General features: G+C 38.7%; 1 protein-coding gene across 1 annotated transcript in view; it reads right to left on the bottom strand.

The window, feature by feature from the left end:
- Positions 1 to 3,037: 3,037 nt before the first annotated feature.
- The window catches only part of LOC104610500 (solanesyl-diphosphate synthase 2, chloroplastic-like), a 34,822-nt gene continuing 21,172 nt past the window's right edge, over positions 3,038 to 16,687 (bottom strand). The window contains exons 5-6 of the mRNA XM_010277150.3: positions 3,939 to 4,066; positions 3,038 to 3,843 (exon numbers count right to left, since the gene is read on the bottom strand). Of these exons, the coding sequence (XP_010275452.1) occupies positions 3,295 to 3,843; positions 3,939 to 4,066 (677 nt within the window). The 3' untranslated portion in view covers positions 3,038 to 3,294. The remainder of the gene's footprint in view (positions 3,844 to 3,938; positions 4,067 to 16,687) is intronic.

Raw genomic sequence — 16,687 nt, 5'->3', positions numbered from 1 at the left:
CAGGCTAGTAATTTTTGTGTTGTGGGGCTGATTTTTCATTCTAAAAAGAATGTAGCCCATGGCAAAAACTTTGTAACCAAACACTTGAATGTTATTCATTCTTACCTATTCTTGCCTATAATAAGCAAGAATTAAGAGAATGAGGCACAGAGCAATGAACCAAACATGGCCTTAATCTTCTTTATCCAAACTCAAAGACCAAGAGACAAGATCCTGATTCTTAGAAGTCATTCAATAATAAGGTTAAAAGTATCATAGTGGCTCTCCTTTTTTTTTTTTTTTTCAACTACAAGATTATGTTGACTTTAAACCAAACGGAGTTCTGAATTGTAAGGGGATTGGAATTTCTTTGTGGAGTTTCCATTAAGTGAAGAGGTTTGGGATTTGGTAATTGAATAGGTTTCAAAATTCTAAGTACTGATGACAATCTAATGTGGAAAGGTAATACTAATGGTGAATTTTCAATATCTTCAGCTTGGGAGGTAATTAATTATATGGAACTATGAAAAGGTTAACTGGAACAAGTTTATTTAGAAACTTGGCTTACCCTGAAAAATCTCAATCTTTATGTGGAGGTTCATATACAACTCTATTGTTGTGGATGAATGGATTAAACCCAAAGGTGTCTATCTAGCTTCTAGGTGTAGATGTTGCAGTCAATTTGGTTATGAATATCTAGATTAGCTATTTAGTATGGTACATTGCCAATGAAGTGTTAGAACTACTTTAGTGGGGTGTTTGAAATTTTTACTTTTCAAACACAATACATTAGAGATCGTTGGCCAAGACCAACGAAGTCAGGTCTTGACCATCATCCCCTTTCTAATTCTTTGGGAAGTGTGTGTTGAAAGATGTAGACAAACCTATGAGAGTAAGGCCACTAATGGTAGATGGTTATTAGTTGTTTAAAGTCCCCAAGAAGGATATGTAAAACTCAATAGAGTGTAAAACTAAGTGGATTTGTTGGAAACATCCCCAAGAAGGATATGTAAAATTCAATACTAATGGCTCTTGAAGGGAAAATCCTGGTCCAGGGGGAGGTGGAAGAGTGATAAGGGAAAGCAATGGAATTTTTCTTATTGGTTTTTCTAACTCATATGATGACTCTAAATCCTTGCAAACTAAATTTCTAGCTGTTTTGGATGGTATTCAAAGATGTATCGGTTTAAGTTACTTGAACATTGAGATCGAGAGTGACAATAGCACTATGATTAACATCATGACAGGTAAGAGTCTCATCCCTTGGTCGTTTACTACATCTACAACAAGATCAAGATTCAAGACTTTGACTAATGGGTTGCACCATTCAATGTGGTTTCTAATGGTGGTCTAGCGAATAGAGGTATTTCTAATGGTATTATTCCATCACTGAACTAACTTTCAATATAAGAGTCCTAATTTATGAAGATCAATGTGGTCTCCCTTCAGCTAGAATTAGGTTTTGTTGTAATAGTTGAGTTGCTTGTTTTGTTTTCTTTTTGTATGCCTGAGATAGTAATGGGGAGTGTTTTGCTTTCTTTTTGTTCTCCCTTGGATAATGATTAACAAATTTGCAAGATGACTGCCCCTCCACCTCCACATGGAGTAAAGTTTGAGGTAAAAAAAAATGTATCGGTTTTTGAACCTTTGGATACATCTAATATAGCGATTTAGGTTCAATTTAGAAAGAACACAAATACAAATATATACAGGACAAATAATACAAAATATAAAGTTTTACACTCTACGTATTTGTATTTATACTCCTTCCAAATGGAGCGTAGGAAGAAAGGGTTTTATCAATTGTTAATACCCTTCTTACGGTTAAAATGTCAAAACCTCAAAGTGATTCTAACCACGAGCACAGCCTCCTTGAGCCATATTCAGTATTAACAGTAAGCAGGACCGACAGTTGCTCACAATACCTAACAACAAGAAACCTGACCTCTATCACAAAATAATCTAAATTCCATTCAGATCTTAATAAAACATCATTATTGTCTACGTCAGGAAGAAAACTTCTGAAACTAAATTCTAAAGGGTCGTTGATAATGGCTGAAGTTGCTGAAGCGAAAGACTTGTTGCTTTTCTTTTGGTTGATAAAATAATTAAATAGTAAAATTTTCTAATGTATAATGATATACCCAACTTCAGTTTCAGCCGTGGAGCCCACAACCTCTTTAAAAACTTATTCACTAAAAGACAAAGCAATAAGCTTTTCAGTTCAGTATCAAAGGGCCCCTTAGTCATCCATTAAAAGGAACTTCCCTATTTAAGAAATAACTCCAAACAATTAATGCTTCTAAGCGCATATGAGTCATTTGAAACTTAACTATTAACACAATGAATTTCTAGAGAATTTATTAATTTTATAAAAAAAAGTTGCCTCCAAAAGCATCCCAAATTCAAAGTACAAAATAAAATATTACTAAAGTGAAACCCTAATGGCATTTCAATCTAAAACCAGATAGTTTATATTTTGATAGAATATCAGTGGGATGAAAAGTTCATTTGATGGTCAATTAGAAGTCTTGGGAACAACGACTTGGCAAATAATGGCTTGAAGTCAATAATAGGGAATGCTTTGTGGAAAGGGATCATTTTGTTTTAGACTTCCAGCTTTATTGACTTGCTTCATTTTCTTGAAAACCTTATGACCTCATTGCAACATTTTATCAAGAATCATGGAAAACATGTCCCCTCACCTCTGAAATGAAAAGAAAACTACAATGGAATAATTTCAGTTCATGGAGAATCCAAACAGGGTATAAGCATACATACAGAATCATTATTATGTGTTTTAGCATATCTTGGATAAGGTGTAGATGAACACATTACAATTCTACTTTAGACCTGCATTCATTACACCATGATTTCATAGATGAATCTCTTTATGCATCTGTGAAACATATCAAATCCATTCATTGTACTTGGGGACTTCTTATAAGCGCAGAGGGATCAAGTATAACACCTCACCATTTCATACTGTGAAATACTTGCCATGGTGCAAGATGATGATTTTTTATTTCATAGGATAGTTATCATAGTAGCAGAGATAGCAAGTTTAACCCTTGTCACCAAGGAGTGGGGCATTAAATAGTTGCTTTAGCTTCTGTGCTTCAAGATTGTTATTGAACAACACTAGATCACATAAAATACAGATAAATCAAAGAAATGAAGAGAATAGTATACAAAGAGAAAATATTTAAGCAAATGTAATCAACATCATGAAGAAGAGAATGCAATTGCATCACTGACAGAAAGACTTTGGAGAAGAGTACCATTACTCGTTTTGATTGTATTGTTGTTTTGCATCTAATCAATTCGCTCAAGATTGTACTTTACCATCCCTTCAAGAGCAGATTTGAAGTCACTTGTAGGAAGGCATTGGAGGCACTGGATTGCCTGATCAGCTATCTCCTTTGCTAAAGCTTGTGCTCTCTCAATTCCCCCAGACTTGTTAACCAATTCAATAGCCCCAATTAAGGATCCATCTTCAACAAACTCAGATTCAATGATTTCTCTAAGTTTTGGCTCATTTTCTAGAGCAAAAATAACAGGTGCAGTTAGGTTTCCTTTTGCCAGATCACTAGCAGCTGGCTTTCCCAGCTGTTCCGATGATTGAGTGAAATCCAATATATCATCAACTACCTGGAATGATAGGCCAAGATTCCTTCCATATTCAAACATTTTTTCACATATGCTACTATCCACCCCACTAAAAATAGCAGCACCTTTGGTGCTTGCAGCAATTAAAGAAGCTGTTTTGTAATAGCTCTTGATCAAATATTCCTCAAGTTCAACATCACAGTCATAAAGGCTTGATGCCTGCTTTATTTCACCACTTGCAAAATCTTTAATGACCTGCCATAATACAAATAACAATAAGCAGTAGTAAATTTCACTATGTTCCATGATGAGATTCTTTTATCAATAAAATAAGCAGTTTCCTTGTAGACCTGGCTGATAAGTTTTATGACTTCGATGTTTTCAAGATTTGCAAGGTACCATGATGACTGTGCAAACATGAAGTCTCCTGCTAGTACTGCCACTCTTGTGCCATATAATTGGTGAATGGTTTCCTTTCCTGCAAAGGGAATAGCAGTTATGCAAGTTCCATTTAACAATCACTCCCCTAAGAATGGACAAGAACAGTCATCCATACAGTTATACCCCAACCAATTATGTGCCAGAGACCATGTCTGCTCCTCCAACATTGAATTCTTTAGATCACGGGTTTCAAGGTTTTATGGAACAACAATCCATATTGCATAATTAATATAGTAATATAAACATTTAGCTAACCAGGTATCTAGGTGTAGTGTATACAGTCCAGATTTTTTTTTTTTTTTGGTGAAACAGGTCAAGCTTTCAAGCAACATTTCACTGCTCAATGTTTCCTCTTCAGTCATCATCCAATTAAAACAATAAACCCATCCATGTAGAAAACAATCATGGAATGATTTTGGGACATGGAAACACCAACTATTGTTTTCCTGCAAACCTATTAATCAGAAGGCAATAACCTTCTTCTTTTGTGTCTATGTTTGTATGTCTCAATCATGGAAGCTGGTCTGTTCATTGGTGGGAGCATGGAACCTTGTTAGTTGTTGGTGATTGGCTTCCAAAGGACAAATATCCAGGAAATGGTTAGGACATACGACTGATTAACAGGATATAGATTGAATTCTGGAGCAGAGAGAAAATTTAATTGTACAAAAAAATTCAGTTCACCCTTTTTAGCTTTAGAGACACTAGTAGTGAATATAATATACTATTTACCATATACATAGTCAGAGTGGCTGTAAAGTGAAGTTCAGGAACTTTCAGTTTTCCATTTTTTTTTTCTAAATTTTGAGTCATGGGAGTAATTTCATCATTTTAATTTTCAATGTAGGGTCGGTCATCTTAAGTTGTTAATTAGGTAACTGTTAGGGTTTATTTGAAGTTATAGCATTTTTTTCTCTTAACTGGGTGTGCAGTGGCAGTTATGTAATTATAGTAACATGCAGACACAGAGAGGCTCTTTCCAAGATTTGAACCCTGGTCACCCAGGTTGAAATGGAGAAAGCCATCTCTTTCTGATCCTTTGTCTCTTCAATCCTCATCTTAAACCTTCCTTAGCCCTATCCCCATCTTCATAGTCCTAAATTGTAGCTTTAAAACCTTATCGTTACCAAAGTTCTGCTTATCTTCTTCTCTTTTTATAACAATCCCTATTTTTGGCACCCACCAAGTGTTCATAGGAATGTTGGCTATGCATCCTACACCACTAACCACTTCACCCAAAACTTATCACTATTCATCTGTTCATGCAATTTTAAACTCCATTACTTTTGATCAGTAACATTGAACTCAGCAGTGAAAGAATAAATTAAGTCAAACAGCTAAATTTTTTACAGTTTAAAACAGTCTACCTTTACACAATAATAAGAGACATACCAATTCAGCCACTTTCAAGTAAGAATTGCATTCAACACAAGCTGTTTCTGTTCTTAACCCTATAACCATAGCTAAAAGATGCAACTGGCTTCACCACATGCCATATTCTGGCTTCAAAGTTCAAACAATTTCAAGCCTTGCATAAACCTTGAAGTTTTTTTTTTTTTTTTGCTTCATTCTTAGAGCCATCACAAATGTGTCTGGAAACAGAATAATATTTGAATTTTGAATAGCTTCTTCCACTAAGATAGGAGCCAAAGCAGGTAAGTTAAATGGTTTGCTCCACTAACCCAACTATATGCTAAGAGTCACATTGACAAATATATTTGATCTGTAGTGTACTGAATAAACTCCATGCAAAGTTCTCATCATAACCTCTTTGTTTTTTATTGAAAATAAGTAGAAAAGAAAATTCATCAGAAAAAAAGAAGGAATACAAACAGAGGTGATAAGAAATCATACCAAATAGAAAGAAAAGCCACCCCTGAAAGCAACCCTACAAAACAGAAACACAAACCCCATATGCTTTTGAATCTTAGAACCTACTCCACACAATTACAATTCTTTACTCACCCAAAGAAGAACAAAAGAAAAAATCTTCAGCTCCCACTACCTCCAAAACTTTCTTCCTCCAAAATCGATAACCATTTTCTTCAGCTTCTCTAAAGAATTTTCTTGCAAACTCCTCACCCTCTAAGAAACAAATCCCCAATATTTTACTCACCTCCACCTCCTTGTTAGCAACCTCTTCCCAGTCAACCCTTCTTTGAACAACACAAGTTTTGTCCACTTCCACTTCCTCTTCCTCTTCCTCTTCCTCCTCCTGCAGCAAAACATTTGAGCCCAAATATTCTCTATCTTCAAGGTCTTCAACAGGTTTTCTTCTGTATTTTCTCGCTTCAAGGGCCTGAGCAGGATTTTCTGTGATCCCCAACCTAGCTTCAGAGCCATCTTTCTCTTCCTCTTGATTAGAAGCTTGACAAGTAGTGTCAGCTTGGCTATCAAGAACACCTCCAGACTCCTTCAAACAAAAATCTTGAACCTGAGAAGACTGAGGATCATCAGACACCCCCACTTTACCTTTTTCCCTTTCTTTCTCTTATACACTCTCTTAAATGTATTAGACGGGCCAGCACCACGGACACCTTCTTTCAGCCGGGAAAAAGCCTTCGTCACATGCACCAACTGACCATTTTTTGAATTATTCATCTTTTTTGGTTAACTGAAAGCTTACTCTTACCTTTCTCTCCTTTTAAAAAAATACACTTCCCATCCTATTTTCTTTTCCTATCCAAATCTTTGCCTAGTTTCCCAATAACAACTTCAAAGTTCTCATCATAACCTTAGAAGGCTAGAAATAGAAAATTTCAAGTCATAAAAGGTTACTCTTCCTCACCCAAGACATAACTAGTGTTTAGAAAACTGGACTGGACCGGCCAGTCGGACCAGTTGAACTATGACCCGGGACCATGGCCGGTTCGATCTTACCCCAATAATTGCTTTTGCTAAAAAAACAGGTGAATTGGTCCCGGTTTCATGAAACCACCCAGGTCTTTAATCAATTGAAGTTTCAAAATGTGTTTAACAAGATTTGACCCCATGACCTCTTATTTTCATATATTTACCATTAGTCCACCTCTTAACTTGTGTTAATTGATAACTCTTTATTGTACATATTATTTTATTACACATGTATTTTAAAGAAAATGTAAATTAGGAGACTTGAACCCTTGTTATTTGCCTTAAAAATTAAGGAATTTGCCATCCATACACCATATTTAAGTATACCATGTTGACAGTTGTTTGTGTATTCAGGTTTAGTACCACAAGGGTACTGTTGTAATTTCTCTTATGTTTATATTGTTCGACTGGACTAGTATAAATAATAATTTCTTTCATTTGCCCCCTAAGTTCTGGAGGGCTTTCAGTCTCTCGACTCACCTCTCTTCTCTCTTCTCCTCTCCTCTCTTCTCTTGCTCTTGCTCAACATGGTACCAGAGCAAGTCGTCCAAGCCTAAAGGGTGAAATCAGTTTGACTCAGAAGTTGTCAAGCAAACTGCTGTTGCATCCAGTGCTGTCTCCAATTGAACTCCTAATCTGGTGAAATCAGTTCGACCCAGAAGTTACAGAGTCTTTTCATCTTCCAGCCCAGAAGTTGCACCTCTTGTCTGCTCGACTGTAGAGAGACTATTGTTTGAGGCTTGTAGAGGGTGTTCTGTCTTCAGAAAGGCTATCATCTGAAACCAAAAAGAAGTACTGGTCATCTTCTATTCGGTTGCCTATTGTTTGAGGCTCGTAGAAGGAGTTCTAGTTTACAGGGAGACTATCATCTGAAACTAAAAGAGGTACTATCATCCTTGTCTGTTCGGCTACCTATTGTTTGATGAACTGTTCGACTGCCCTACTGTTGTCTGTTCGGCTGCCCTACTATTAAGTGACTGTATTCCTTAACACAGTAACTGTATTCAACCTTCTTTTTTATTTGTATTGTGGACTGTTGATTGTCTGTTCAGCCGATTGATTGTCTGCTCAATATTAATCTTATTGATTGACTGTTCGGCTACCCTGTTGATCTCCTCGACTGGTTAGCTATCAGGCCTACTAATTAGGTCATTCAGACCTGTTCTTGTACTGCAACAGCAGTGTTCAAACTTGTTTCAGTGAAACCGTAGGTCAGAAGGACCTGTTTCAGTACTGCAACAGCAGTGTTCTGTTTTTTGTTCTCAGTGAAACCGGAGGTCAGAAGGACCTATTTCTGCAATAGCCTTGTACGGCTGTACTTTTTTGGTTGCTGTTTCTTTTTTTTATTCTGATATCATGAGCAGTGAAGATTCAGCCACATCTGGAGTTTCCTCAATGCTGAATGGAATGGGTGGGGGTGACCTATCCTTTCCTATGCCTCCGGTCATTGCTGTGGTGGTCGTTGGAGTGGTATACTAAACCCTCTATTCAGTATCGAAGAGGGCTAAATGTGGACAGGTATGAACACTACTGTTGTTTGTCCAAGTAAGGGACTGTGAATGTTTCTTTTTGTTTCAAAAGTTGGTTGTGGTGGTGCTCAGTGTGACTGATATGCATCTCAGTCGTGTTCCTCTGCATTTCTCTTCGTATGTATGTTGAAAGAAGAGTTGTCGACTGTTGAAGTTCACAACAGCAGTAGATTGGTGGTGGTTGTGTCGTGGTGATTGGTGTATCTATGTTTCAAAATATTTAAAAGTGATCTCCTATACCTTGTGTGTAATCAGTTCTGCAGTGTGCAGCCCAAGTGTTTGATGTGAGGACTGAGTGATTTCAGTCTTAGTGTGTTGATGGTGAATGGTGAATGGTTCTGCAGTGTGCAGCCCAGGTGTTTGATGTGAAGACTGAGTGATTTCAGCCTTAGTGTGTGGTGTGATGTGTATTTAAAGAAGCTGGAATTGGTGGTGTTGTAAGTGAGATAAGTCTTGTGAACGAGTGTGAGGTTGTGTTGTATATTTGAAGGTGAAATAATTAAGATGGCTTCATTTGAAAATGGGAATGATAACAAAACAGGTGTCATGCTTTCTCCAGACTATCTAAGTGTTCAAATGACATCCATCAAGTTGAATGGTGAGAATTATGTACCATGGGCAAAATCTGTGGAGGTGTTCTTGAAGGCCAAGAGGAAGGTAAAACATGTAAGAGAGGAGAAACCTCCCTCTGATTCCCCTGGGTTTAGTGACTGGGAACAAGTAGATGCATAGATAATGACATGGCTCTGGAACAACATGGAACCAAAGATTAGTGTGAACTTCATGTTCCTAGATACAACTAAGGAAATATGGGATCATGCTAAGAAGTTGTACTCTGGACAAGACAATACAACTAGGGTGTATCAGTTGTACCAAGAGTATTTCAATTTGAAGCAAGGGAGTCAAAGCTTAGAAGAGTACTATGCAAGTTTGAGGAACAATCATAATGAGCTCAATGTGTATCATCCTCTAACATCAGATGTTCAGATCCAACAACAGCAACGTGAGCAGCTTGATGTGACAAGGTTTCTTGTGGGGTTGAAGGCTGAGTATGAGCCTGTCAGAGCACAAATATTGGGAGGATCTGCTCTTCCCTCACTTGAAGAAGTTTTTGCTCGTCTTAAGAGGACATCCATTGAGTCGGTAGAACATTCTTCTCTCTCTGACAGATCTGGTTTGGTAGTGACTAAAGGGGGTGGTCGTGGAAATAGAAGTGGTGGTGTCAGGAGTGGACTCCCAAGCAACCGTGGCGGTCACATGTTTAGCAGGGCTAGTGGTCGGACTGGAGGCCGAGACTCAGGGGGAGGTCGGGGAAGAGGAAGGAGTAATACTCATAGAAAGTGTACACATTGTGGTTTAGAGGGGCACACAGTTAATTTCTGCTATGATTTGCGTGGTGCACCCAACACTTGGGCTAACCATGCTAGGACTAAGGGTAGTGACACAATTACTGAAAGTCAACAAACTGACCCAATCCCCTCCACATCTACTTGTGCATCTGAGAAGGAAATGGTGAGTGTACCACGTGCAGTATATGAGCAGTTCATTCAAACATCTCAGCAGAACACCGCTACACTTGCCCATTCAGGTATGGCTTGCTTAGCTTCCAAAGACACACTGGATCATTGACTCCGGGGCCTCGGACCATATGTCTGGGACTCATAATGTATTTTCTTCCCTTTCCCACTCCTCCACACCTCAAACAGTTACACTTGCTAATGGTTCTACATCTCCTATCTGTGGTGTTGGTGATGTTAATCTCTCCTCCTTGCCTTTATCATCTGTTTTATATGTTCCTAAGTTTCCTTTTAACCTTATGTCTGTCAGCAGATTAACCAAGTCTCTTAATTGTTCTGTAACCTTCTACCCTTCTTCTTGTGTGTTTCAGGATCTCAAGACGGGGAGGAAGATTGGTGGAGGGCATGAAGCAGGTGGATTATATTACCTTGATGGTGGTGGTCCTCCAGTAGCTTTTCAGTCATCTCTTACAACTCTTCAAGGGCACTACAGACTTGGTCATCCTTCTCTCAAGGCCTTGAAGTTACTGGTTCCTTCCTTGAGTCATCTTTCATCATTAGATTGTGAGTCACGTCAATTGGGTAAACATCATAGAGTCTCATTTAGTCCAAGAGTTGATAGTCGTGTCTCAAGTCCTTTCTCTTTAGTTCATTCCGATGTATGGGGTCCAATTAAAGTGGTGTCATACAATGGGTATAAGTATTTTGTAATCTTTGTTGATGACTTTTCAAGGATGACATGGATTTATCTTATGAAAGATCGTAGTGAGTTGTTCCCTATTTTTCAAAAATTTTATGCTGAAATACGCACTCAATTTGGTGTTCATATTAAAATTCTTCGCTCCGATAATGCCAAAGAATACAACTCCTCACCATTTCAGCAATACCTAGAACATCATGGGATCATTCATCAAACTTCTTGTGCCTACACCCCACAACAGAATGGTGTAGTTGAACGAAAAAATTGACATCTTCTTAAAACTGCTCGATCCTTGATGATTAATATGAATGTCCCAAAACATTTTTGGAGTGATACTATTCTCACATCCTGTTTTCTGATCAATCGGATGCCCATGTCAATCCTTGGAAGTCAATCCCCTTTCTCCGTGTTGTTTCCCACTTTATCTCCATTTCCTCTTACCCCAAGCTGAGTGTTGATGCGGGTGAAGAGTTTGATGATCCTGGAAGATACAGAAGGTTGGTGGGCAAATTGAACTACCTGACCATTACCCGACCAGATATATCATTTGCTGTGAGTGTGGTGAGCCAGTTTATGCAACATCCTCGGGTTCCTCACTAGGAAGCTGTTCTGAGAATTGTTAGGTACCTAAAAGGTGCTCCAGGTCGTGGTTTGTTATACCAAAGTGGAGGAACTCTTGAGATAGTAGGGTACACAGATGCTGACTGGGCTGGTTCTATATTAGACAGGAGATCAACTACAGGGTATTGTACCTTCCTCGGTGGCAATCTTGTAACTTGGAAGAGCAAGAAACAAATAGTGGTGGCAAGAAGTAGTGTAGAAGCAGAGTACAGGGCTATGGCCCATACCACATGTGAGCTAGTATGGCTGAAGAACTTGCTTCAAGAGATGGGATTCTCAATTAACAAACCCATGAAACTATACTGTGATAACCAAGTTGTTGTTCACATCTCTTCCAATCCCGTCTTTCATGAGAGAACTAAGCATATTGAGGTTGATTGTCACTTTGTAAGAGAGAAAGTGATAAGTGGGGTGATAACCACATCTCATGTGAGCTCAAGAAATCAGTGGGCAGATCTCCTCACAAAGGGACTGTCTCGGGGAAGAATAGATTACATTTGTAACAAGCTGGGACTATATGATATATACTCTCCAGCTTGAGGGGGAGTGTTAGAATGCTCGAGTCAGGGGTATTTTGGTCATTCTGGATTATCTGCTTGAGAGTGAAAGGTCTATTGTATCTGAGTTTAAGTTATGTGTCCCATCTTCTATGAGGGACAAAATGGTCTTTCCTGTAACTCTATGTTTTTGAATAAATACGTGGGTCAGCTAGGGGGGGTGATTTTGACTCTCTTCTAGTCTGGCCGAACCTTTCTTTCTTCTTCTTCTTCTTCTTCTTCTTCTTCTTTCTCTTTTCTTTCTTCTTCTCTACTTCAACCTAGAATCTGCTAGGGTTTACTAACAAAGTCAATGTCTGTTTCTGATTTTTCTTGTCAAACGTGTCAGTTAAGTAAGCATTATAGAACTCATTTTCTTCAAAGAAATAGTAAATCTGAATCTCCGTTTCACATTGTTCATTCTGATGTATGGGGCCCTGTTACTTTACCATCTGAGAGTGGCTACAAGTATTTCATTACCCTCCTTGATGATTATTCTAGATATACTTGGGTATACCCGATGCAAACTAGGGAAGAAGTACCAAAAATCATTCAAGATTTCCAGCGGATGATCTTCACTCAATTTCAAAGTGAAATCCAAATTTTTCAATCAGACAATGTAAAAGAATTTTTTCATAGTGACCTCACGGAGTTTTTTGCTTCGCATTGTTCCCTTCACCGTAGCTCTTGTTCCCGCACACCACGACAAAATGGTGTGGCCGAACAGAAGAACCGACATCTCCTTGAAGTGGCTCGGGGTTTACTTCTTCATATGAATGTTCCCAAACGGTTTTGGCTTGAAGTTGTTCTTTGTTCCACTTACCTTATAAACCGTATGCCCTCTTGTCGGTTAGAGTACAAAGCTCCACATCAACTTCTCTTTCCTAAGGCTCCTCTTCTTTCTATTCCTCCTCGTGTCTTTGGTTGCCAGTGTTTTGTCCAAAATCTGTCTCCCACCCGTGGGAAATTGGATTCTCGTGCTATCCCTTGTATATTTCTTGGTTACTCCTTCACTCAAAAAGGATATCGTTGTTCTGATCCTGTTTCTCGTAAATTCTATGTCTCCATGGATGTTTCTTTCTTTGAAGATGAGCCTTTCTATCCTGTTTCTCCTCAGGGGGAGTATAGGCATGAGGAGAAACTGGTTCAACTTCCCTCTCTCCCTGACCCTCTGCCTTTTCGTGTTTTTTCTCGTCGTCACAAAGGCCAACCAAATTCAATAGCTGTAGAGAATCCGGAAGCTGTTCCTCCAGTGCCACCAGACTCCTCGGGGGAGGATCATACTCACTCAGGTATTTTGGCTCCCAATGATGTCCTTGAATCTATTGAAAATGATTCCTCTACTGCTGATGATCTTGACCACCCTATTCCTCACAGGAAGGGTGTTATATTGTGCACCACTAAACATCCCATTTCCAACTTTGTCTCCTATGAGAACATTTCACCCTCATTCCGTGCTTTCCTTACCTCTATTGACAGTGTCCCTATCCCTAAGAATGTGGCAGAAGCTCTTTCAGTTCCTGAGTGGACAAATGCCATGAGGGAAGAAATTAATGCCCTTCGCAAAAATGGCACATGGGAACTTTTTGATCTTCCTAAGGGAAAGGTTCTAGTTGGATGTAAATGGGTGTCCACAGTCAAGCATAAGGCTGATGGAACAGTGGAAAGGTATAAAGCTCGCTTAGTGGCAAAGGGATTTACTCAAGTGTATGGAGTTGATTATGCAGAAACTTTTGCCCCCGTTGCCAAGATGAATTCCATTAGAGTCCTTTTCTCTCTTGCGGCTAATCTAGATTGGGTTTTACACCAGCTTGACATCAATAATGCATTCTTGAATGGTGACCTTGAAGAGGAAGTGTACATGATTCAATCTCCTGGTTTTTAGCTCAAGGCAATGAACAGAAAGTGTGCAAGTTGAAGAAGTCCTTATACGGGCTGAAACAATCACCAAGAGCTTGGTTCAGCAGATTCCATGTAGCAGTTCAGCAGAAAGGATACAAGCAATGTCAATCAGATCACACACTGTTTGTGAAAAGAGGAGAAGGTAAAATTGTTGTTCTAATTGTATATGTGGATGACATAATTGTTACTGGTGACTGGGAGGATGAAATTCAGAGATTGAAATTTTTTCTTGCTACTCAGTTTGAAGTGAAGGATCTAGGACCTGCCAGATACTTCCTTGGAATTGAAGTCGCCCGGTCAAAGAAGGGTATCTTCATTTCTAAAAGGAAATATGTCCTAGATTTACTTCAGGACACTGGGAAGATGGGGGTGAAGCCAGTTGACTCTCCCATTGACCCCAACCATAAATTAGGTGACAGCTGTGGTGAACCTCTCAAGGATGTGAGACAGTTTCAGAGGCTTGTAGGGAGATTGTTATACCTTTCTATGACTCGCCCAGACATTGCATATGTTGTTGGTGTCCTCAGTCAGTTCATGCATGCTCCTAGGTCTTCCCATCTTGAAGCAGCAGAGAGAATTCTCCGATATCTAAAGAAGTATCCGGGTAGTGGTTTGTTATTTCAAAAGCACGGAGATTTGAAAGTTGAAGTTTATACAGATGCAGATTGGGCTGGATCCCAAAGTGACAGAAAGTCTACCAGTGGCTACTGCACCTTTATAGGAGGGAACCATGTTACATGGAGGAGTAAAAAGCAAAATGTGGTGGCTAGGTCTAGTGCTGAAGCTGAATATCGTGCTATGGCCCACGGGGTTGCTGAAGGCATGTGGATAAAGAATTTGTTGGGGGAGTTGGGTTTCCCAGTGGCCAAACCTATAACTCTATTTTGTGATAACAAAGCAGCTATAAGCATTGCTACCAATCCAGTGCTACATGATAGAACAAAGCACATCGAAGTTGACAAGCATTTTATCAGAGAGAGTTATCACAGGCGAAGTGTGTACCCCCTATGTCACTTCTGAGAACCAGCTTGCAGACATCTTTACAAAAGGTTTAAACCTTTCCAGACATCATGATCTTTGTGACAAGTTGGGCATGATTGATATCTATGCTCCAACTTGAGGGGGAGTGTTGACAGTTGTTTGTGTATTCAGGTTTAGTACCACAAGGGTACTGTTGTAATTTCTCTTCTGTTTATATTGTTCGACTGGACTAGTATAAATAATAATTTCTTTCATTCGCCCCCTAAGTTCTGGAGGGCTTTCAGTCTCTCGACTCACCTCTCTTCTCTCTTCTCCTCTCCTCTCTTCTCTTGCTCTTGCTCAACATACCAAAAGTTGCTCACCTCTCTTCGGTTCGACCCTGGTTGAACCTCTCCCTTCTTCGGTTCTATGCCCGGTCCGGTTCTTTGAACATTGGACATAACACTTCACACCTTACCCCATGAAACAAGAGGCCCACAAAGCAATGGACCCACTTGATTGAGGAAAATGAGAAGCTAGTGGATGAACTATGGTACTGGACAGAATCCTTACAATTAATCATTTGATATCCAAGGGTCTCAACTTGGAATAATGCATGTTGCTTTTGTTAAGAAGAAGCTAAAACAAGTCCCTCATTTTCTGTCACATTGTCAGTTTATGCATGTGTTATGGTGCCACTTTATTCAACTGTTCAAAAGATCATGGGTAACTCCACATGACTTCCTTGTGCTTATGCCATCTTGGGAAGTGAAAGGATACTCCAGAAGAGGCACCATACTGTGGAATCGATTACCTTTAGTTTTGCCTTGTGTTGGGGTATATATTTTCTTTTGGTAGAAGTTGGGGTATATAGTGTGATAGGAACAGAAGGATTTTCTAGTTGAAAAGTGCATCCAAGGAGAAGATAATTCAAAAAATGGAGAACACAATAGTCTGATGGTGCCTCATTCTGAAGGAGTTTAACTATTGTATCTGTGACTATGATCACTTCATATATCAATGGGAAGAAATCCTCTTAAATGATGTACCTATTGCTGGTTGGTCCTTTTGTAAATATTAGATGTGGTTCTAATTCATTAGCTGTGCATGCTCTATGTTTTTCCATGGGGTTTCTCCCCTATTTTCTATTATATAATGAAATCCCACCATTTATCAAAATATAAAAAGCCCCACAACCCTCTTTCTTCATGCAATATGTTAGTATTCCATTCTTTAACTACTGACATCTTTCTCTCTTAATCATTATCATGTTACCAAGACATCACTGTCAAGTTTTATTTTGACTTTCTTTACCCATACTTGGCTTTGTTTGTCAGTTATTATTTTGAGAAGTAGCAAGGGGCAAACAAGGATATTGAATTTTTTAGAAGTTAGCACAACATACTTAATTGAACTCAAAAAATCCTTATCTGAACTATTTACCCATAAAAAAAAAGCCTTATCTGAACTATTTAAGGTTGGCTACAAAAATGCCATAACAACTTATCAAGAGACATGGATTATATGAAGCATTAACCTTGAAGATATCTTTGCTCATATGAAGAAATTCTAGGAGTCCTTTCATTATTTTAGTTTTAATTATCATAATGAAGTTTCAACTAACTCCGCCAGTGTGAGTTTGCCTTTTCATCCTTTTAGTTTTAATTATCATAAAGGAGGAGAGTTGCATCAGATTGGCACTTGGCAGCCATCATTAAAACTTGCCAAACTTTCATGGCATGGATCCTGATTTGTATTGGTGAAACAGAATTCATGTTGCCGACCCTATATAGTTGGGATAAGGCTTGGATGATGATGAATGAAGTTGACTGAATTAATTAAAAACTAAAACTTTTTAAATTTCTCAGGTTCTGAAAATGATAATCAAGTTACTGGTTTCACTAATTGTATTTATTGAAGTTTCACTAAATAGGTTCATTGTGTGTTCCTACCCAAGTAAATGTATTTTTCTGAGTTTATTCAGAAGCAAAAAAGTATAGGCTCACTGCCTATGTCTAACATCTACATATAATAACTTTT

The sequence above is a fragment of the Nelumbo nucifera genome, chromosome 4, assembly GCF_055504915.1.
Source record: "Nelumbo nucifera cultivar China Antique chromosome 4, China Antique-T2T, whole genome shotgun sequence".
NCBI classification, from domain to species: domain Eukaryota; kingdom Viridiplantae; phylum Streptophyta; class Magnoliopsida; order Proteales; family Nelumbonaceae; genus Nelumbo; species Nelumbo nucifera.
This window is presented reverse-complemented; position numbering and strand designations above follow the sequence as displayed.